The 24,098-nt window shown below is 45.6% G+C and overlaps 1 protein-coding gene across 3 annotated transcripts in view; it reads left to right on the plus strand.

Moving 5' to 3' along the window:
* The first annotated feature begins 445 nt into the window (after nucleotides 1–445).
* The window catches only part of BCL7B (BAF chromatin remodeling complex subunit BCL7B), a 48,969-nt gene continuing 25,316 nt past the window's right edge, over nucleotides 446–24,098 (plus strand). The window contains exons 1-4 of one of the 3 annotated variants that reach the window (XM_040338325.1): nucleotides 446–675; nucleotides 5,315–5,399; nucleotides 13,571–13,646; nucleotides 17,405–17,488. In XM_040338325.1, the coding sequence (XP_040194259.1) occupies nucleotides 584–675; nucleotides 5,315–5,399; nucleotides 13,571–13,646; nucleotides 17,405–17,488 (337 nt within the window). In that variant the 5' untranslated portion in view covers nucleotides 446–583. Of the gene's footprint in view, nucleotides 676–5,314; nucleotides 5,400–13,570; nucleotides 13,647–17,404; nucleotides 17,558–24,098 lie in introns of all 3 variants that reach the window. The other 2 variants (XM_040338323.1, XM_040338324.1) reach the window with 2 other exon arrangements.

Consider the following 24,098-nt stretch of genomic DNA (forward strand, 5'->3'; position numbering starts at 1 on the left):
AATTCAAATGTTGGCAACTATGCAACGCAGCGTAACAAACTACCCAATACAGGCATGTTGTGTGTCTTCACAGTGTCCTGTACCTCGGAATGACCAGACAATGGATACAAAAATGACCATTCTAATACAGAGCAGCTTCTGGCCAAGGAAGAAGTGTAACTGGCAGGATAAACCAGGTACCTCAGATGGAAGAAATACAAGACAATGACAGAGATTCAGATTATATATTACACATACGTGAACACACAGGTAGAAAAAACATTCACTTCTAGAGAAAGCTGTGAATGTAAAATGAGTAAAAATGACACTAACGTGGTAAAAGCTTATACAAGAATTTAGTAAACTTAGTTCCCACCTCCTCTACTTATCAGTCCTGCCTTCTCACAGAACTATTTGGCTGACTAGAATGTCATGTACTGCGCATGCTCAGACACAGTTGCACTCAGGAGGAAGAACAGACAACTTTGTAAGACTTCCCGCCCAGTCCTATCTCCAGAGGCGTGCGCCTCGTCCCGCGACGTCACTGGCGAAGTGCTCTAAAGCCACGCCCATCCAGGCGTCAAGCAGCGGTGCCGAGAAGAAAATGTCAGGCCGCTCAGTTAGGGCAGAGACCCGCAGCCGGGCCAAAGATGACATCAAGAAAGTGATGGCGGCCATCGAGAAGGTCCGCAGATGGTGAGCGTTCCTCGGGACTCGGGGGAAGTGCCCTCCGCTAGACTCCTGGAGGGGAAGAGTCGCTCATGTAAATTGGGACTCCAGGAGCCGGCAAATAACTTAGTGAGAGGGAGCTGCTGATTGGTGGAGCTGCTGAGTGACGTGGCTAACAGCCTGTCAGGTGCCTCTGTTACAAGGCTGAGCTGTCAGTGTCTAATTCCAATAGGACAAGGGCGTGTCTAGGGGTAGCGATGGGATTGGTGGAACTCAGCGGCAGGAGGGGTTTAGTGATTGGACGAGGAGAGCGTTGAGAGATCGCCCAGCCTGTGAAAGGGGTCTAGTGTTGGTTGCCATGGGGATGGGCGAGAGATGTAGTTGGAAGGGAAAGTTGGCTCATTCTGCTGGGATGTTTACTGGTGACGTAATGACTTGTGTGTGTGCTACGTCACCATCATAATGATTGTGTATGGCGCCAACATGTTCCAAGGAGTAAGTTGTGATTTATTAGATGTACAAATATTTCTCAGATTAATAGTCCAGCCACCATTCTTTGTAAAGGGCAGAGACCACCAGGATAAACACTTTCCCTAAAGGGGAACTCTAGATCCAGTCCTTGTTTTATTATTGCTGTGTTCCCAATAGATGGATTCCTTTGTGTTGTCACCAGTTTAGGGTTCTAAACTTTTAGGGCTCACCCACATCAGCTTGCACACAATTTGTTGTGCCCTTGCAGAAAAACTGCCATCTCTGCACCATGGTATGAACGAGGCCTTAACCCCTTACAGCTGGGGCCTGATTGCCCTTTAGCAGGTTTAGAATGGTGGGGCTTATGGTCACGTGACCGCAATCACATGATTGGAAAGCTCCTGATCGCACGCAGCGATGGAGAGCTTTGCGTTAGCCGCCGGTAACTGCGCCAGGAGCGCACAGGGCAAGGCACGTTCGGCACAGCTCTATTGGCGCTATTTCACACAAATATGCAGCCACTCAGTGCAGAGGCCGCATATTTGCGCGTGCAAGACGTGAAGAGGTTAACCACTTAAGACCCAGATGATTATGCAGGTAAAGGACCAGGCCCCTTTTTGCGATTCGGCACTGCGTCACTTTAACCGACAATTGCGCGGTCGTGCGACGTGGCTCCCAAACAAAATTGACGTCCTTTTTTCCCCCACAAATATAGCTTTCTTTTGGTGGTATTTGATCACCTCTGCGGTTTTTATTTTTTGCGCTATTAACAATCATAGAGCGACATTTAAAAAAAACAAACAATATTTTTTACTTTTTGCTATAATAAATATCACCCAAAAATATATAAAAAAAATGTTTTTTTTCCTTAGTTTAGGCCGATACGTATTCTTCTACATATTTAAAAAAAAAAAAAAAGTCACAATAAGCGTTTGGTTAGTTTGCGCAAAATGTATAGCGTTTACAAAATAGGGGATAGTTTTATGGCATTTTTATAAATTTTTTTTTTTTTACTACTAATGGTGGCGATCATCGTTTTTTTTTTCGTGACTGCGACATTATGGCGGACCCATCGGACACTTTTGCCAAATTTTTGGGACCATTGTTCTTTTTACAGCGAAAAGTGCTAAAAAATTCACTGATTACTGTGAAAATAACACTGTCAATGAATGGGTTAACCAGGAGGGGGCGCTATAGGGGTCAAGTGTGCCCTAAGGAAGTGTTCTTACTGTGGGGGGGCGTGGCTGTGCGTCTGAAGTCACTGATCGTTGTTACCTAACACAGGGAACAGACGATCACTGACAGCCACACTAGGAAGAACGAGGAAGGTTTGTTTACACTTACCTCTCCCCGTTCTTCCTCTCTGTGACCCGATCGCAGGACACCGGCGGCGATCGGGTCCCGCGGTCACGGAGGACAGGACCGGGTCGGGAGCGCGACCCACAGCTGGGCATCTTAAAGGGGACATACCTGTACGTCCATGTGCCCAGCGGTGCCATTCTGCCGACGTAAATAGTGGTGCAGCGGTTAAAGTGGAACCAGGGCCGATCCACCCTATAGGCTCACTATGCAAGCCGCTTAGGGCCCCGCAAAGCTGCAGTGGGCCCCCCAAATTACTGGAGGCCCCGCCTGGTGAGAAGTCATTTTTGGGCCCCTCACCCCGCTTCTCAACTCGCTGGCTGCATGGGAGAAGAGGTAAGAAGTCAGCACCCCCCGCTTCTCACTTTAATGCAAGATGCCATTTCCGACAGCAGAACACCCCCTCCCCCACTTCTCAACTTTAATCTTTAATGTGACATGTCACTGTCGGCAGCGCCTCCCCCCCCCCCCCCCCTGGCTTCTCAACTTTAATGCGACCTGTCATTTTGCTTAGGGCCCCAGGAAGGTCAGGATCGGCACTGAGTGGAACTAAACCTTCCTATCCTTTTCAGCCATGGAAGCTGCCATCTTGGCCTCTGTTTAATCTTCAACGTCCATGATGCTGCACATGTGATCAGTTATCACACCAGCCATTGGATGGTTTGACAGTTTGGGAGCACAACTGATGTGACCGTTAGCAATCCCAGGAATGGGTTTAGTTTTGGTCTCCATTCACATTTGGCGTTTTAGGAGCTCGGGCAAAGTCGCTACAATTCTGCCAGCAATCTCAAGTCACACTGCAATTACAAAATGCATGTTTGGTTGCCATTAATATTCAATGCTATGTAAAACGTGATTCGGTTTTGCTGGGATTATCTTGCCATAAATCGAAGAAAAAAACGTAAAGCACAAAGCTTGTCGCCCCAAAAAACCGAGCAGGAGAAATACACCAGCAGCAGAAGTTTTATTCATATTTTGTTTACAAATGACTTTCTAGATGAGTCTGAGCAGGTTGTGTTTTAGATTTCCCTTCCACAGTCACAGTCCCCCCCCCCCCTTTTTTTTTAATGCTTTTTGGATAAACAACATTAGTAGACTCAGTGCACTTTTTAGTTATGTGTAGGGAATGATTAGCCCCCTCTGTGCTCTGATTGGGTAAACAATTAGAAGAAACGGCCAGACCTCTTTCTTTATATTCTTTATGTGAAAATTATGCCCAGATCTCCAATGTTTCCGGGACACAAGCCCCTCCCCCTATTCTGAACTGCAGGCAGATCTAAAAAAAATATTTCAGCTTTGTATTAATTTATGTATCCTTAAATATATATTTTTTAAATGTAAGCAGTATAGGTACTTGAATTTGATGGTGTCAGCCTTGTGCAGTCCTTGTACAGCAGTGCTCAGACTGGGAAAGAGAAGCTGCACGAGGAGCCAATCCAGTGCACAAGAAACATGCAGATAGGAAGAGAATGCCGAGTGAAAGAGAGATGAGCGCATTCATCTGCTCCTTTCCCAAAGACTGGGAGAGACTAGTAAATGTAATTTGACATGTATGTATGGTCAAAATACAAAATTATATATTAATTTCCACATTTATTTGAATGATTTCTAACCTACTCCTTAATCTGAACGATCTTGAAGTTCCCTTCTCATTTCTTCCTTCAATTCTGTTACACATATTCTCTGTGCCCTGTGAGTGGGCAGTGCTGCGTCACACATTTCACTGAGCCTGCCTTCTGAACTACAGAGGTGTTGAGAGGAGGAGGAGTGTCAGAAGGCAGAGTCAATACAGGAATCGGAGTGTGCATTCAGCAAGGTACCATGGGAAATGTAGTCCTTGGAGATTGAAAGCAAACGGTAGAGGAGAAGCTGCAAAGCATGGGACTAAATTTCCCCCCCACAGGACCACAAACCTCTATAAAATTGACAGAGGTTTTTTTTTTTTTTTTTTTTGTAAAATCTTTATTTGTGAACGGCATAATAGTACATCACAACACGTTGTCAGGAGCATATTGCAGCAAACAATAAGCCATTCATTTTTCAACATAACATAAAAACAAGATAGACATTGAAAAACAATGATGCATATAGACACATCGAGACCCAGTACTCTAAATAGTGTCACAAAGGCCCAAGGGCCGGGCAGCGAGCCGAAAGTGGAGACTCCCCAACGCATAAAACACAAAAAAAACAAAACTAGAAATTACACATCTCAAGCCTCTCATCAGTTCATAAAATGGGTACTCGCTGAAGGGGGGGCAAGGACCGGGGGTCAAACCGGCTAATCTACTGGACAACAATTGAAACAGTAAACAGTGTGCAGAATAAAAGGTAAGCCGGCCGAGTGCGCACGAGGGAAGGGGGGCCTCCATAGACCTCCATCTTACCTCCAAGCCTCGCTGGTCATATCCTTCTGAGCACCTTACAAAAGTAAAGCTACGGATTTTCTTGTGTGTACTTTATATGCTGCCCCCCAAATTACATCCCACTGCTGTTACTACCCTTCTCTTTCTGTAGCAGTGGGGTTTGGGTACAGTGGGGTGTATACGTGAAAACTGTGCAGCCAGAAAACCCATCTATAGATCGCCCAATGCAGTACATGTAGCACAGGTAGTTGGTGCTCCATCATCCTTCCAAAAGATGTGAAAATTACCTTGTTTTTTTAGTGGACCTCATTTTGAAGGCTTGAACGTTCATTCACTGCAACTGAATAACAAATGTGTTAAATGAGGTGAAAAAGAAACATGCATTTCCCCTCCTTTAGAATACTAGCACTGCAATGAAAATTCTAGTTTAAGCTTTGTGTATATGAGTATACTGTTTGTTTTTCCTGCAGGGAGAAGAAATGGGTAACAGTTGGGGACACCTCCCTGCGGATTTTTAAGTGGGTTCCTGTGATTGATGGAAGAGATGTACGTACGGTAAAGGAATTATGAACCTTCCTACCTGCACCTTGTGTTTTTTTATTTGCATAAGATGTTCATTGATCATATCATTCCATGGTGTCTTTTTATTATATATTTTATATTTATATTTATTTGAGCCAGGCCTCAAGGGTTACTCGCCATTAGTGCCCCACCCAACCCCTACCCTGCCCTTAAACACACCCTCATAAATGATCTCATGAAATAACACTTAAATGTTTTATGCAGAATTAAGTTCCAAAAAGAAATATTAAAAACAACTTTATCAGTGCGGCCTCACCTGTGCCCACCATTGCAGCCACACTGTGCCCACCATTGCAGCCACACTGTGCCCACCATTGCAGCCACACTGTGCCCACCATTGCAGCCTCGCCTGGGCAGAGGAATGCATGACTGGAGGAAGAGGAGAGACGCAGGATCACAGAGCGGGATAGCATGATGTTACAGCTTAGGCCCCTTTCACATTGGAGCGGGAGCCGCGATGGCGGTATAGCACCGCTAAAAATAGCGGCGCTATACCGCCTGGATTGCCGCGGGAATTGGCCGCTTGCGGTGCGGTATTAACCCACGCTAGCGGCCAATAAAGGGTTAATACCGCCCGCAATGCGCCTCTGCAGAGGCGCATTGCGGGCGGTATTGCCGCGGTTTCCCATTGTTTTAAATGTGAAGGAGCGGTATACATGCCACTTCTCTCACCGCTCCAAAGATGCTGCTGACAGGAGATTTTTCTCTTTCGTTCATAGACGGACACAGCCTTCATTGACCTTAGGGTTATGCTTCTTCCTACCAGGAGATTTAGGCAGAATTCTACAGCACTTAAGGTGTTAAAAACTTTCCTTCATGCCGCTCCTCCCAGGGGGCGTGGCTCCCCCAGGCATAACCCACACCCTGCTTTAGCAGCCTCAGTTTGTTTTCTGCCTAACGACAGGAGGTCAAGGCTCTCTCTGGAGTTCCTGGACTCTGGAGTTTTTTTCTCGCTTTTTTTATTATTTTGTTCCTGCATTTTTGAATCCTGCGATTCTTCTATCAACGGCCGACTGGGTGACAGGCTGGGTCCTCGACTCTTGTAGTCCCCCCATGTTCGGCCTTCGAGCGTGTGCCGGCCCTCAGCTCAGCTTTGGGACGTCCACGACAGGCCCCGTTGCTCCAGGGGCGGCCGGGGAACTTCGGTTCTAGGGCACACATATGACCGGTCTCTATGGCTTTGTCACAGTGTGTCTGGCCGACAGCCATGCCGTTTACGGACGTTGGTTCTGTCTGGGATACCTCCAGCCGGGTAGTCGCAGGACAGGTAAGTAGTGGCCCCTTACTAAGGTAAGTGGTCTGGCTGGTGGTTTCCCTGGGGAGGTCGACTGAGGGTCCGCCCTGCTTTCCTCTCTCCCCTTCCTCTCCCTCCTTCCCCTGACTGGGTAGTGGCTGTGAAGGGGGGCCTCCTGGGTTTTCTTTGTTACCACCGGAGCCCGTGTGTTGTTGGGGGACTGTGTTGTTACTCTGGGGGGTGCTGCTGTGTTCTATGAGGTAATTTTTACCTCAGACAGCGGCCGTCTTGGAAATCTCCTTGGTAACGCTGTGATTCTTTTCTGAGGTGACAGACAAAGCACAGCCAGTGCTGCTGTGTTCTATGAGGTAATTTTTACCTCAGATGGTGGCCATCTTGGAAATCTCCTTGGTAACGATGTGATTCTTCCCTGAGATGACTCAGCACAGCCTCTGGTCTCTTCTACCAGTTTTAGTGCTGTGAAACGCTGTGAATCTTCCATGAGGTGAAGACACATCACAGCCAGCACATCAGAGCACACCTGAGGTTTTTCAGCTCCCTCTGCAGCTGGGTGGGGTGGTGAATATCGGGGGCCCCCCATGCTCTGCAATAGCAGCAAGGAGGTGACCAGTGTTTTTTTTTTGTCCTGCCTTGCAGGGTGGGTGACTCAAGCTATGCCTGAGTTAACCCTTAACGCCCCTCCCCCTGCCACATCTGTTATGTTGGCTGTCCTGGGTTTCTTGCCAGGTTTGAAGCAGCTAGTGCCCGGATGGGGGGTAAAAAAGCGCCCCCTCCCTAAAGCCTGCTTCTGGGGATGACACAGAATCGCTGTTTTTTTCTGGTTCTGTTATGTCAGAGGCTGCGGGTTTTAACCCTTTATGGATAGTGAGGATGACTCTGCTGCAGTCAGTTGCTGGCAAGAATTTTGTTGGAGCTCTTGTTTCTGCGGTGCGTGAGACTCTAAAAATTGAGGATGTGGCGGAGACACCTCCGTGTCAGTACCAGCAGACTACCACGCACCGCTGAAGGGTTTCCTTGTGTTCCTTATTTGGACTATATGTTATACAAGGAATGGGATGCACCGCAAAAAGTTTGTCAAAAAACTTTGCAACCCGTTACCCCCTTGAGGGGGGGCTTTAAAAAAAAAAAAAAAAAAGTAGGTCTCTCCTCCGCCAGTGGATCCCCCTGTGTCCAGACTGCGCATGGCCACCACGTTGCCTGTGGAAGGGGCTCCTGCATTTCAGGATCCCGCTGATAGGAGAGTGGAGGCCGTGGCCCGCTCCCTATTCACGGTGGTGGGTTCGGCGGTGAGGCCGGCTCTGGCCGGGGCCCTGGTCAGGCCCCGACTAAAAGGGCGAAGCTCCTGCTGCAGGAGCTGGAAGAAGGACCTCTAAGGTGGCCTTGGTGATGGCCGTTAAGGGTGAACGGTCCTTTTGGGTCTTCCCTGACTGGCATCATTGAGGATGCCACGGGTGGTAAGCGCATGCTGTTCCCACAGTCTGGGAAGGGCTAGGGACCTCGCCCTGTGCAAGGACCCTCCTTGCCTAGCTCTGAGCGTTTTTTCGCTCGCCCTGTGCGGTGGGGGTAGGTCTACATGGTGCTTGAATCCCCGCTGCGGGGTAGCAGCGCACCAGATACCGCATGCCTAACAAGTCTGCGGACATACCTGCTTCCGCCTGAAGGTCTGCTCCCGCCTGTGTCTCGGGTGGGAGACTGGCTTCGCATTGCGAAGTGTTTTCCTTGGGGTACAAGATTGAGTTTCTCTCTTGTCTGCCAAACAGGTTTTTTCCCTCCGGCTTCTGGCCTCCTCCGGTTCGCCGGTTGACTCCGTCAGGGGCTGTCCAGGATCTTCTGGTCAGGGGAGTGATTGTGCCAGTTCCCTCGTTGGAACGGTCTCGGGGTTTTACTCCATTCTGTTTGTGTCCCCACGGAGGATGGGGCCCGGTCGATCCTGGGCCTCAAGTCCCTCGTTTTGTTTTGTCAATTTTCTGGCATCCTTGGATGTCATGAACGTGTACCTGCATATCCTCAAACCACTGGAGATTCTGTGCTTTGCGATCGGGGGGGAACATTTTCGATGGTGTCCTTCCCATTCGGCGGGTTTTCACCAAGGTGCTCGTACCGATACTGGCCCGGCTGTGACAGCGGGGGTTTGTTATCATGGGATGTCTGGACGACATTCTCCTACGAGCTTCTTCGAGCTCTGCATTGGTGGAGCCGTGTCTTTCACGTGTCAGGCTCTCCGAGTGTTCGGCTGGTTTCTGGATTGTCCTGAAATCAGGGTTGATTCCGTCTCAGGGATACCTGGGACTGGTCCTGGATTCCTCCGGGGCGGGAGTGTTTTTCTCCTAGCGGAAAAACTTCAGACTCTGCTATCTGCTGTGCAGCAGTTGCCGACCCAGAAGCGGTCATCTCTGCGATTCTGCAGGAAGGTTCTGGGTCAGTTGGTAGCCTCTTTCGAGGCGGTTCCGTATGCCCAATTCCACGCCAGGGTACTACGGAGGGAACTGCTGTCACGATGGGACTAGCTTCCGTCATCTCTGGATTACCAGATTCAGTTGAGTCATCTGATCATGTCTCCCCTGGGTGGTGGCTGGCGTTTCCGGTGCTTCGGGCCGGAAAGTAATTTTTCTGCAGGCCACTGGACAGTGGTCACGACGGATGCCAGCCTCTCCGGTTGGGGCACCCAGTCAGCCCAGGGGCACTGGACTCAGGTGGAGCCCTGCCTACTGATCAACGTTCTGGAGCTCCGAGCAATCAAGCTTTGCCTTGCCAGGTGGTCCCTGGATCTACAGGGCCGACCGGTCAGGATCCTGTCCGATAACACCACGTCCGTGGTGTAGGTTGATCATCAGGGAGGCACACGGAGTTCTGTTGCAGCGACGGGGGTCGCGCGCATCCTTTCGGTGGGCCGAAGGGTCCGTTCCGGCTCTATCGGCCGGGTACATTCCGGGAATACGGAATTGGCTAGCCGACTACCTAAGTCGCACTGCACTGGGCCAAGGAGAGTGGTCTCTCCACCCGCAGGTGTTTCGGGGTCTGTGCCAAAAGTGGGGCACTCCGGACGTGGACCTTCTAGCGTCCCGTCTCTATCGGTAGGTGCCACGGTTCGTGGCCAGGTTTAAGGACCCGTGGGCGGACGCGTCAGGCGCGTTGGTGGCTCCTTGGGGTCGCTGTCTCCTACTTTACACCTTCCCTCCTCGGAAGCTTCTTCCTCGCCTGCTGCGCAGAGTAGAAGCTGTAGGGATTCTATCGGTCCTGATTGCCCCAGATTGGCCGCGTCGCTTCTGGTACGCGGACCAGGTGCGTCTGCTGGCAGACGCCCCCTAGCGTCTTCCCCTGGGAATTGATTTTCTGTTACAGGGTCCGATCTTCCACCCTGTTTCACAGCCACCGGCCTTAGCGGCGTGGCTGTTGAGAGCCAGGGGTGGTCTCTACCGTGCTGCCTGCACGGAAGTCTACCTCACGTAGGTTTTTTCCTCATACATGGAAGGCCTACTTCTCTGTGTGTGGGGAGATGAACTGGCACTCTCGTACATGCGTTGTGTACAGGATTCTGCTGTCTTTGCAGCAGGGAGTGGTTCAGGCTCTCGCCTTACGTACGGTTAGGAGCCAGATTTCTGCTCTGGCTGTTTTTACTTGCAGCGACCCTTGGCATCGCACTCCTGGGTGCGTGCGTTGGGTCAGGGGGTCTGTTAGGTGGCCCCTTCGGTGCGTCCTCCATTACCCCCATGGGACTTGAATTTAGTCCTTTCAGTGCTTCGGGATGCTCCCTTTGAGGACATTCGGGAGGTTTTTTGTTTATTGTCACAAAAGGTGATTTTATTTCTGGTAGCAATTACCTCGATCAGACGGGTGTCTGTCTGTTCTGGCGGCCTTGTCTTGCAAGGCTCCCTGCTTGGTCATCCGTAAGGATGAGGTGGTGCTGCGGCCGCAGCCGTTTTTTCTCCCTAAGGTCGTTTCGGCTTTTCACTTGGATGTGGACGTTGTTCTTCTATCCTTATGTCCTCAGCCGAAGAACCCGAAGGAGGCCACTTTACATTCTTTGGATGTGGTTCGGGCCCTTCGAGTTTACTTGTCGGCGACAGCTCCGTTCCGGAAGTCGGACTCGCTGTTCATGTCTGTGTCCAGTCCCAGTAAGGGCCTGACAGTCTCGTCGGCCACCATTTCCAGGTGGATCCGACGGATTGTGCTTCAGGCCTATGCCTGAAGGGCGGGCGCCCCCCTTTCGGGTCATGGCGCATTCGACCAGGGCGATCGGGGCCTCTTGGGCTTTCCGACACCAAGCCTCTGTGTTACAGGTGTGTAAGGCTGCGACCTGGTCGTCGGTCCACGCTTTTTCAAAGTTTTATATGGTGGATGTGAGTGCATCTTCTGATGCCTCCTTCGGCCGCAGGTGTTACAGGCGGCAGTTTAAGGTTGGAGTTCCTCCTTAACTCCGGTTTTTTGTTTGGGGTGTAACCTGTTTTTGCTGTGTTATTTTTCCCACCCCTCGAATTTTTTGACACTGCTTGGGGACGTCCCTAAGGTCAATGAAGGCTGTGTCCGTCTATGAACGAAAGAGAAAAAAGGATTTTTGTACTCACCGTAAAATCCATTTCTCTGAGTTCATAGACGGACACAGCACCCACCCCTCCTTTGTTTGTACTGCTTGTTACGAACTGAGGCTGCTAAAGCAGGGTGTGGGTTATGCCTGGGGGAGCCACGCCCCCTGGGAGGAGCGGCATGAAGGAAAGTTTTTAACACCTTAAGTGCTGTAGAATTCTGCCTCCTGGTAGGAAGAAGCATAACCCTAAGGTCAATGAAGGCTGTGTCCATCTATGAACTCAGAAATGGATTTTACGGTGAGTACAAAAATTCTTTTTTTTCTCTCCTGCCAGCACATCACCTCAGTGTGAAAGCCCTCGGGCTTTCACATTGAGTAGGCAGTGAAGGAGTTTTTCAGGGGGTATAGCAGCGCTATTTTTAGCGCTGTACTGCCTGAAAAACTCCTCAGTGTGGAAGGGGTCTTACATTACAATTGTCTCCGCTCTGCTCGACACAGCCCCGCCTCCTCCTGACCCTGTGCCTGTGATAGACAGAATGCATCCCAGCATTGGACCAGTGCTCTGTCTATCACAGGCACTGGGTTAGGAGGAGGCGGGGCTGTGTTGAGCGGAGACAATTGTAATGCAAGCTGTAACAGCGGGCTATCCTGCTCTGTGTTCCCACGGCTCTCCTCTTCCTCCATGCTCTCTCCCCCTATTGGGCGAGCGCTGGGAGAACGGATCCCGTGTGTGCCCCCCTCGCTCCCAGGCAGCCCAATTTGCAAGCCCTCATTTTCCACTTGCAAAATTAGTGGAAAATTTGTTTGCGGGCTGTTTTATAGTACAGTAAAATCGTCACATTCTGGTGTCAGCAATTTCTGTTTGTGTGCAAACTTGAGGCGTGCCGTATTGCACTGCACAGGTTAATACAGGATCTCTGTTTGTGAACTAAAACTTCCCGAGATGAAACTTCCTGAGATGAAACTACATGTCTCACAATCCCTGGGTCTCTGGATTTATCGCGGTATAACGCGCTCCCGCGTATACCGCGCACCCCTAAAGTGGCCCCCAATCCTGTGGAAAAAGTTTTTTTTTGTACTTACAGTTTTGGTGTCTTGCGCGGTGTCCATCGGTCGCGGCGTCCTTCTGCGGCTTCGGGTGTCCTCTTCGGCGGGTCCATCTTCGGTTGGTCGGGTGTCCTCTTCGGCGGGTCGGGTGTCCTCTTCGGCGGCGTCCTCCCCGCTCGTTTCCCGCCACGAGTTTGAATACTGCGCCGGCATATACCGAGCGCAGTACATAGGAGTGTCTCGTATCTACTGTCCTGTCACAGATAAAAAAGGGACAATAATCTATCTCTTCATAACTATTTGATGATACTTTGTATACCGGTGTGTTCGTTACATAGGGCTGGCTGTCGACCAATAGATGTCTCGCCTGTCTGATTTTACTGGGTTGCAGGTGGGCCCTCAGCATCCTCATGTACAGTGTAGGGCTACTGGTCCTGCATTGTACAGATTGATAGCTGATCTGCAACCAGTCGGGCAGAAAAGGGGATTGGATTTGGGAGTTCGCTCAATGAGAAATATATTGGACTGCCATTACCTCCAAAAAACCCTTAGGTTGTCTTTATTTAAAAAAATAAATAAAATTGATGGAAAAATGCACTACAAATAACAGCAAAGGGTGGAATACAGCCTACGCGTTTCACACTGCGACCAGTGCTTAATCGTGACATGATTAAGCACTGATCGCAGTGCTCAACGTGTAGGCTGTATTCCACCCTTTGCTGTTATTTGTAGTGCATTTTTCCATCAATTTTTTTTTAAATAAAGACAACCTAAGGGTTTTTTGGAGGTGCGGCTGTCCATCCTTTCAATGTCTACATTTTGCCTTGTGCATTGCCGGCACTCCTGGTCCTACTTAACAGCTACTGATTGTCCAGCAGACCCACCTTGAGCGGTAATTTCTCTTCTCCTGAAAAATACTTGTTGTCTGGCTGTTATGCTGATTCTCTGGGTTCAGTATATTTTCTGAGTCATGGAACAGCTATGCTAGCTTAGAAAGTCCTTCAGAAAAGTCAGAGGTCGGTCTTTTCATAATTGTTCTGGGTCAGTGAGCATTATAGAATAAGCTCAGCATGACAACCAGACGACTGGCATATTGAGAAGCAGAGGGCACAACTGGACATCTCCATGTTTTCCCAAGACAGGTTTCCATTCAAGAACATCCATGAAATCCAAAACAATCGTACACTGTACAGCACATTCTGAACCATCCAATTTTAAACGCAAATGTTCTCCTATGTGCTACAAAGTTCTCACCGCACCTCTTGTATAGTTTGCCTTTCCTATTCACAAATCGATTTAAACCTTTCCATTTTGCAGAAAGAGAAGGGGAAAGGAAGCACACCTCGGGGCAGCTCATCCAACTCCAACAACTCTCTCCTGCTGGAATTTCAGGGTACGGTTCATTTTCTCTCTTACTCAAAAGCCACAAAGATTCTTTCATCTCGTCTGTAATTATACTATATATTATATTATAATATTTCACATCTGACTAGTCGTAATGTTTGTATGACTGTAGTCGAAACATAAGATGGCAAGCTTCCTTGGAGGCAAGAACTTCTGCTATGGTAAGCAATGGCAGTTTTATCTGAGCCCTGGCTTTGGTTCATGAGTTTCTTCATTGGTTCATTCATGTGATGGGCGCCTTCACTGGCCAATCGGAAAGCTCTGTTTAAATTGCACAGATTTTTCTTAAAATGTATGTTAAAGTGAACCTGTAAATTGCCTGTACTGGGCACAGATAACACACTTTCTAAAATAGGATTTTATAATACATTTGTGATCAGCCTAGTGGATCATCTAATAAATCTAGAGGGAAGGGATATCCAGTTAACGTTGACAAGGTTGTTGCATTTTTTATTTTTTTACTGAAAAATATAGGGAGCTGCTATTCCTGGCCTCTAATGCTAATTACATGGCTGCTATGTAGATCCAAAGACCTTATTACACTCTAAGGCCCCTTTCACACGGACGGATAGAATGGCTTTCCTATGGCCCCATTCACACACAACGTTTAGCTGCAATTTTGTTGCATGCGGTTTGGTGCGAATAGAAAAAATAGAATTGAATGCGTCCAGGTGCGATTTAGCGCAGCTATATGCACTTAACCGCAGGTAATCGCAGTCTTTTGTGTCAACTGTGGATAGCAACGTGAGGAAAAAAAGAACGAACAGGAAGCACATCATAATCAAAAAAAATTAAAAGGGTTGCTATGGAAATGACTACCGCAGCTAAACGCGGCCGCATGTAACCGCACGTAATCGCAATGTACAAATGCAGCTAATCGCAGTGCCCAGAGCCTTGAATTTCACAGAAAATGTACATGCTTTTAATTGCAGCAAAACTGCTGTCCGTCTGAAAGGGGCCTAAGGTTTTGGGGTAGAACTAGTATAGACTGGAGTCATAAGTGACATGCATGTCTTTTGTCATTGACTGCAGTGACATCAGCATAACATTTTAGAAGGAGCCATAAACAATCGTCACCTACATCTTCCCTTAGTGTTGGTTCACACAGGGACAACCTGACTTGCAGTCCGACTTTGCAAGGCGACTTGGAGCAATTTACAACACGACTTGAAGTTGCCTCCAGAACAGGCGACTTTGGCTGTGGCCAATCGCAGAATAATCAGCTCTGTGGGAGGGAGGGGTTTGCCTGAGAAAACTATTTTTGTTTTCCTGTAAAGTTGCTTCAGTTAAGACAGTGATCCGACTTTGGAGGCAACTTCCATTGAAATCAATGGGTACAAGTTGCCTAGAAATCGGATTGAAGTAGTACAGGAACCTTTTCTGAAGTCGGAGCGACTTCAGTAGTGTACAATAAGACGGCTCTCATTCACTTCAATGGAATTTCTCATGTCGCGCGACAAGTCTGATCCCAAGTCGCGGTAGTGTGAACCGGCACTTATGAGAAAAGATCTTGTGGTTTTGTACATATTGCCTTTATTATGGTCAGGACTAAAAATGTTGTTAACATTATTTGGATACATTGAAAACTCTGTACATACAGTAGATCACTGTTGGGGTTCGCAAGGAAGATGCATTTGTTTGCATATCTTTTATAAAGGATAAATATAGGAGCTTACCTTTTATCTGTCTCCTCCACTAGCCTTTCCCAATTTTTTCTACTCTTGAAGAACATTTTTTTTTTTCTTAAATAGTTTCAGATCAAGGAAATTCTAAAATGTTTTTTGGTCTACAGCTCACAGAACATTTGTGTGATCAGTAAAGTATACATAAATAATTATTACAAAAAAAAACGGAAATTGTGGGAAGATTTTGTTCATAAAAAAAAAAATACTCAATCCGGGGTTCAACTAGACCAGGGGTCTCCAAACTTTCTAAACAAAGGGCCAGTTTACTGCCTTTCAAGCTTTAGGGGGGGCGGACTGCGGATGTCCGCTTTGAAGTAAAGCCTCTAAAGCCTTGTACACACGATCAGATTATCCGACGGGAATTGTGTGATGACCACATAAAAATCCGACCATTTGTACGCTCCATCGGACAATTGTTGTCGGATTTTCCGCCAACAAATGTGGGATAGCATGCTTTAAAATTGTCCGCCAACAAATGTGTGTTGTCGGATTATCAGAAGTCCATCGGAGAAAACTCCAAAGTGCAAACAGGCATGCTCACCATAAAAACAACATTAGCAGAAGTTGCTCAAAGGGTGGCGCTAAAGAACTGAAAAACCACGTAGTTTCGTTGTGCGACAATTCTTTGCCGTTTGTATGCAATCCAAGTTCCTGGCCAACTCCCTTCGGACAAAAGTCCTAAGCTTTGCCCACAGAAAATGTGATTGTGTGTATGAGGCTTAGCTAGCGACAGAGCCCTGGGACCTCATTTGAGAAACCCTGCTGTAGAATGCAATAGGAGTCCTTGAACCTGGGGTACTTGATAAGAAAAAGATGCCTCGGATTCAGAGATGGAGTTTTGCCACACATCCTTGCTTCCATCAGTCCAGTGCAACCAACCCTCTTAACCACTTCTGGACCGCCGCATGTACATTTACGTCGGCAGAATGGCACGGACAGGCACATCAACGTACCTGTACGTGCCTGCCTAGACGGGGGTCCGATCGGGACCCCCCCCCGTACATGCGGCGGTTCCCGTGGCTTCAGGAGCGATGCGGGACGACGGCGTGGCTATTCGTATATAGCCACTCCGTCGCGATCGCTTCCCGGAGCTGAAGAACGGGGAGAGCCGTATGTAAACACGGCTTCCCCGTGCTTCACTGTGGCGGCTGCATCGATCGAGTGATCCCTTTTATAGGGAGACTCGATCGATGACGTCAGACCTACAGCCACACCCCCCTACAGTTGTAAACACACACTAGGTGAACCCTAACTCCTACAGCGCCCCCTGTGGTTAACTCCCAAACTGCAACTGTAATTTTCACAATAAACAATGCAATTTAAATGCATTTTTTGCTGTGAAAATGACAATGGTCCCAAAAATGTATCAAAAGTGTCCGCCATAATGTCGCAGTCACGATAAAAAAAAAAATCGCTGATCGCCGCCATTAGTAGTAAAAAAAAAAAAAAATTATAAAACTATCCCCTATTTTGTAAACACTATAAATTTTGCGCAAACTAATCGATAAACGCTTATTGCAATTTTTTTTTACCAAAAATAGGTGGAAGAATACGTATCGGCCTAAACTGAGGAAAATAAAAAAATTATATATGTTTTTGGGGGATATTTATTATAGCAAAAAGTAAAAAATATTGAATTTTTTTCAAAATTGTCGCTCTATTTTTGTTTATAGCGCAAAAAATAAAAACCGCAGAGGTGATCAAATACCACCAAAAGAAAGCTCTATTTGTGGGAAAAAAAGGACGCCAATTTTGTTTGGGAGCCACGTCGCACGACCGCGCAATTGTCTGTTAAAGCGACGCAGTGCTGAATTGTAAAAACCCCTTGGGTCATTTAGCAGCATATTGGTCCGGTCCTTAAGTGGTTAACCAGAAGTTGTTCCAGTCTTAATGGATAAAAGAGGAAAACAATAAAGTATTTGTATTCCAATTAGAAGAAATAGCCTGCAGCTCTTGGATTTTGTTTTTCTCTGTAAGCAGTGAATATACTGTATGCTTTCTTTTTTTTACAATTTTTTTTTTCTAATGAAGTCTTTTTTTTTTCTCTTTCTCCCCTTTACAGATGAGACCAGTAACCAAAGTTCCTTTTCTGATGTATACCAGCCAAAGGTAGAAAGCAGCAACTCCAGCCCAAGCCCCCCACATAGTGAGTCTCCCAGTCCAGTGCACACATCTGACTCTCAGCCCCCCACCCTGGGACAGGAGAGCTTGGCTGGTAAGAATATGTGATCCTGAGACGTTGTGTGAAGAGGCAACGAGGGGCCGCACCTGGATCACACTACTGTATTGTCTTTGTGTCAGAGGGTTGGGTAGCTTTCAAACACACATTAGAACCCATTGTATATATTAGCACAGAAAAACTGATTACTGATTGGTATATTTGGTAACTGCAAAATCACATATTAAATTGAATCTGTAGTTGGAATAAATATGGGAAGTTTGTAAAGTTGGTCATATTGTAAGGTGCTACAACATACTGATCCATTTAGAATCTGCTTTTGAAGCTCCTCTAAGGAGTCCCTACTTCATATTATGGGGAGACTAAGCACTCTACCTCTTGTGTTACACAGTCCAGTGCTCTGTGCCCGACTAGTCTATGAAAATACTCGAGCCTAGCTATGTCGGTAGGGGCAAATGTCTGTAAATATCAGTTTTGCATATTCACCGATACACTATATTGTCAAAAGTATTGGGACAGCTGCCTTTACACGCACGTGAACTTTAATGGCATGCCAGTCTTAACCTGTAGGGTTTAATTTCGAGCTTCAGCTCTTTTGGGAAGGCTGTCCACAAGGTTTAGGAGTGTGTCTATGGGAATGTTTGACCATTCTTCCAGAAGGACATTTGTGAGGTCAGGCACTGATGTTGGTTGCGAAGACCTGCCTCGCATTCTCTGCTCTAATTCATCCCAAAGGTGTTCTATTGGGTTGAGGTCAGGACTCTGTACAGACCAGTCAAGTTCCTCCACCCCAAACTCACTTATCCATGTCTTTATGAATGAGAGGGGGGAGTTTTGGGACTTTAAATGAGGCACAATAAATGTACCTCCATCCCTGATTGAGGTAAATAAGAAAGGAATGTGGGACTTTGAATGAGGCAATTGACTTGTGGAGGTAGGCTGGTTAGTAAACATTATTTATTTGTGACAATAACATGAAACAAGTAAAGTGTGTGTGTGTAATATTTTTTATATATATATATATATATTACATATATATATATATATATATATATATATATATATATATATATATATATATATATATATATATATATTACACACACGGCGTGAACATAATGGATACATATATGTCAGCACATGAGAGGTAATGAATATTGATAAAATGTTATACAAGATATTTCCTATTAACGGGCATTGGTACACCATATACAGAGCTGCTGTAAAAACAAAAAGATACACATACACATTAATAGTTACATAGTACTCAATGAATTTTGAATGTATAAAATATATATATACCGTATTTTCCAGCTTATAAGACGACCCAGCGTATAAGACGACCCCCTAATTTTCCAGGAAAAATTTTGATTTTGGGATATACTCACTGTATAAGACTACCCCCTTCCTTCTAGTCTTTCTGGAAGCTGAGGGGGAGCCAGAACCGCTGACAGAAACAGGCTTTTTCAAATCTCACTGTGCCATTACATTTCATTCCTCACTGTGCCATTACATTCCTCACTGTGCCATTACATTACATGCCCCCACATTGCCACTGTGCCATTACATGCCCCCACATTGCCACTGTGCCATTACATGCCCCCACATTGCCACTGTGCCATTACATGCCTGAACTTGTTGCCCCCCCAGTGCAATAACACTCACTTTTTTTTTCTTCCAGCGGTGACAGTCCCCCATGCTGCGAGCGTGAATGATTTCAAAGCCGCGCCTTCACTTCAGAGTGTTCTTTGATAGGCGGCACACAAATCTTCCCAGCAGCGCCTCTGTTCTGTTTCCGCCTATCACGGACGTCTTCTCATCTCGTCCGAGGATGAGAAGGCATCTGTGATAGGAGGAACACAGAACAGAGGCGCTGCTGGGAAGATTTTTGTTCCTCCTATCACAGAACACTCTGAAGAGAAGGCGCGGCTTTGAAATCATTCACGCTCGCGCTCGCCGTATGGAGACTGTCACCGATGGGGAAAAAAAAGTGAGTACTGAGACCGTACCCGGCGTATAAGACGACCCCCGACTTTGGATGCATTTTTTTGCATCCAGAAAATCGTCTTATACGCTGGAAAATACGGTATATATATATTGCCAGTGAATAGGTAATGAGCCAGACTTGACTGAGCACCCCATGGAAACTCAATGCGCTTCATGGCTTTCTGCCATTCATCAAAAGTTGGGTACAGAAATAAAAGGTCGGCTAAAGCAGTGTGCTTGGCTAGCATTGAGGAAGATGGGACCCCAAAATGGTTGTCTGTTCCGGAGCTGAGACAAGGAACCCCGCCCCAGCCAAGAAAACATCCACATAGCACGCCTGATCGCCACAACACATTCCACATGTGTGGGGATGATTGCAAATATGGATTGCATTCAGTGAATGGGCTGTGTGTTGTCATAGAAAAATTAATAACGCACGTACATAATTAATAATCAGCGATTCATAAAAATATTAATATCGCACGTAACTAATTAAAGTAAGCTATGAAAACCTTTTTGTCTATATAAACATTAAAAACAAAGAATAGGGCTGCGAAAAAGAGAAAAATATTACATTTATTGATACAGAGAAGAAACTGGTATTACTACAATATTTATAAACATAACATAACCTATAACACCTTTAAAAACAAGATGATATCCAAGGCACACATTTATACAAACAGTAAGACGGCTACAATGGATACATCAGTAAAAAAATGACAAGTTATAGGAAAGGAAAAGTTACAGAGATTAAACTTAGGAAGAAAGAGATAGAGAGAGAGTGAGAGAGAGAGAGAGAGAAAGGGGGAGAGAGGGGAGGACAGAGGATAGAGAGATTACATCACCATGTCTAGGCAGCTCCTCATAGAGTACTTCACCAAGTTTTCCCAATCAGATCATGATCCAGTCTGTCTCTCAGTCAAGCTAGCACTGTTTTTTTATACCCTCTAAGAATTAAAAAAAAAACTCTAATATGATTGGTTGAATATGTGTCCTTTTCAGGATGGCAATTAAGGACCCCCGACCCACCCAGTATCGCCCTGTAGGTCATGTCCTATTGTGGCCTGTAATTAGACAAAAGATGAAAGGAATCTCTTTTAATATACACACCCACACCTGGTATTATTATCTGATTAACACAGTCCTAAATTTGGTCCTAAAACAGGAGATGACAGGAAATTCTTGTACTTCAATGAGAGGACACTTCTTATCAGATCCCCATCCCTTTGAGATAACCTCCCTATGCGAGTATAGGTTTAAAAGCCTTTTGTTCATATCCTAGTCTCATTAATAAAAAAAGCTTTATAAAAGAATGACATATACATCTTCATATAAATCTTATAAATATGGATATGAAAAATCTCTACCACAGTTCCCCCTGAAGTTCATTCTTGAACTTATGTCCTCCTTCAATGATCCGGTACCCACTCACAACGGCCCAGAAGCCCTGACCCTTCCCCCACCACCACTGCGGCCTCTTCCTTTCTTGAACTCGCCGTAACTCATCAATGTAGACTTGAGACAGTCCTGGTGCCTTTGAGACTTCAGCTCCGAACCATGAGTGTCTGTACTGCAATGTTTCATCACCCCTCTGCATTGGAGGAGTGGAACTCCAACATTGATGGCGGGATCCTTACATATTTAGTCCTGTATCCTGTAAATATGGTGTTATGATTGTCACAATTGGATCGGACCGCGAGACAGCACTTTTTCAGCATGATGAAGAAGGGTTTCGGAGTGTCTTATTCATGGCACGTTTGTCTTCAAAAAAAATTACTTGGTTGTCGTTTCTTCAGGTGGTAGTTGGGTGGGCCTCCAGACAGTCATGTATGAATACAAAAGGAGAAAGAAGAACGTCAGTGTACAGTTATTGGAGGAATGTCAGACAGGAGCCGTGGGGTGGCCTTTATGACTATAAAGCCGTATGTAGACTAGGGGAGGTAGAATTACTTTAAGACATGAAAACCTGGATGTCCAGGGATACTTTGGTCAAATGGGTGAGAAGATGTACGATAGAAGCCAAAAATAACATAATATTAAAGGAGGAAAGGAAGAGAGGTGAGTAATGAAAAAGAATATGGAGACTAGAAAAAAAAAAAAACACAAAAAATAAAAACTACAGATTTAATGCTGCTCCAACCAAGCTCTCCAGTTTAGATTCCACTTTCGATTGTTAAGAGCATTGAATCGGTATTCAAAAAACGTAATACCTAGTTGCCCTGTCAATTTTAGCTGACAGCGAGAAAAAAATAATAATAAAAAAATAAAAATAGAACATTGTTCCGTTAAAAAAACGACTCCTCTCTCCTACTAGTAATTGGTGGTATTTTTGCTGGTCAGGTACACAGATAATAACGAGAGAGAGAGATGATTTAAATTTGTAGAATTTGGGTAAACCTGAACGTATGTTATTATTACAAATTGAAGAGGCTTATTCCTAGATCAACAGGTTCTAGGGTCCTCTCTTAAAAAAAAAAAACAAGAACAAAACAAAAAACAAAAAAAAAAATAGACTCTTCTGCCCTATTGGTGATCAACAGGTGAACATGATCATGGTCACTTAACAACGTACAAGTCGAATGCATTATTTATTTTTTCCTTCCAGGTCTATGCACTACTCCCCCCTTCAGGTGGACAAAGTTCAAAGCTTTTGGAACTTTTCTCACCTGAATGGAATGAGAGAGAAAAAAAATAATAATAATGAAAAAAACTATAACCATAACATTTCAGGGAGAAAAATGAGAGAAAAAAATAAAAAAGAATAAAAAATAAAACTGACAAAAATAAAAAATTAGAAAAATTTATTAAAAATTCCTAAAATTTTTTAATAAAACCGAGAGAGAATAACTTTTACAAAAATTAAAAAATGTATAAAAATGAAAAGTAAAAAAATTGTAATGGATAAAAAAAAAAACGAGAAGAAAGAAAAAAAAATAAAAATTACATGAACATGATAAAAATTTAAACTAGGAGTATTAAAAAAACGGTACGTTTGTACTGGTCTGGATTTGGACAGGCTTCTTCGGAAATTTGTTTCTGAGTTAGTGGCTTTTCTGTTCCTTGAGAGAAGATACCTCGTTGAGGTGCACATTCTCATAGTTTTGGCGTTCATTCTCCTGATAGTAATGCACATCATTACTTGCATCAGGGAAAGCAATAAAGCTACACAGATTAGGACAACAACAGGGTGGAGCAAAATGTTTAGGAAAGCTGACGCGTTAGGACTATACCCAAATATACTTTCCCACCAGGAAATCTTAGCGTCTTCCTCTAAAGCGTGGGATACTTGGATCAACTTATTTTGATCATGGGTGAGTCGTATAGTGGCTTGTTTCTCAGCATCTCTCAGCACATTTAATATTTCATCCTGTTGTCCAAAATCTACCAGCCAAGCCTTTAACTCAGCCCCAAATCCCAGAGGAAGTTTCTGTAGATGTATGGGGGTGTCAGGTTTGATATCAAGCTTTTTCTCTGGGGTAACAGGGGTACGTCCAATCATTTGAGGTTGTTCAGACTCATAAACCATCAGATCATGATGGACTCGGGGGTGTAACACAGTAGTGCCCGATAGGATAGTACCCAAATTAACTGTGGTATAAGCACGATGTTCGGTCCCGGCGACTGGAATTAGGGATGAGACTGTGCAAGTCAGGTTTTGACAGCCATGGAATTGAGTCATCCACCAATCCATATGACTCATAGCAAATTTGGATACTACCCTACCTGCTTGTTTTCTCAAATTTAGTGGAAATTGTCCTGCTGAAAAAGAAGCAATCATTTACTCTGAGGTCCTGGGACAGTTCTGATTGTACCTGGGTGCAAGATAAAGCAAGTTGGATGTCTTCCTGTACCTTGGATAATCCTGCTATCAGTCCGGTGAACTTCTGTTTCATTATCTCAGACAATGAGGCAGTAGCATCAATATGAGCATGTTGTAGATTTTCAAGAATATGATTCACATCTAGCTGCACCTCAACCCCTTCCCCCACATGCTGTGCCAACCTACCTAGCTTGTTTATGAGTACCTCTAAATCCCTTGTGTTTAGGCTACTCAGGACAACACCTCCTGCTACTAAGGCAGTATCTATTAGGTCTCTCTTTGCTCTAATGCGGGAATATTCTCTCCCCCCCCCCCCCCATATGTCCAGCCAGGCGCTACCCTTTCCACACCTAGGTGTCCAAAAAACAAAACAAAAAAAAATAAATGTTTTTATCCAGGAAGCCTACCCCACCTCCACCTAAAATATTCTCTCAGCCAGCTCCATATCCGATAATTCCCAGCAGTTATTATATTTGTTCCACCCCCTCCCCTTAGCTTATAAACCCCTTGAGAGGGGCCTTTTTATTCACGCCTTACACAAACTGTTGGCACCATTTAAATCCTGTTGCCCGAAGTTTAACTACCTAACTTTTAATTCCTCCCCGAATCCCAACGGAAGTTTCAGTAAGTGTAAAGGGGATGTCAGGTTTGCTATAAAACCTTTCTTCAGGACAACTCGGGGTGTAACCCGGGGTTCCGTCTATATCCATCCCGAGGACAAGAGAATAGGTACAATAGACTCCCCAAGGTAGTGTACCCTGTTGAGTA

The sequence above is a fragment of the Rana temporaria genome, chromosome 2 (genome assembly GCF_905171775.1).
Source record: "Rana temporaria chromosome 2, aRanTem1.1, whole genome shotgun sequence".
Classification (NCBI taxonomy): domain Eukaryota; kingdom Metazoa; phylum Chordata; class Amphibia; order Anura; family Ranidae; genus Rana; species Rana temporaria.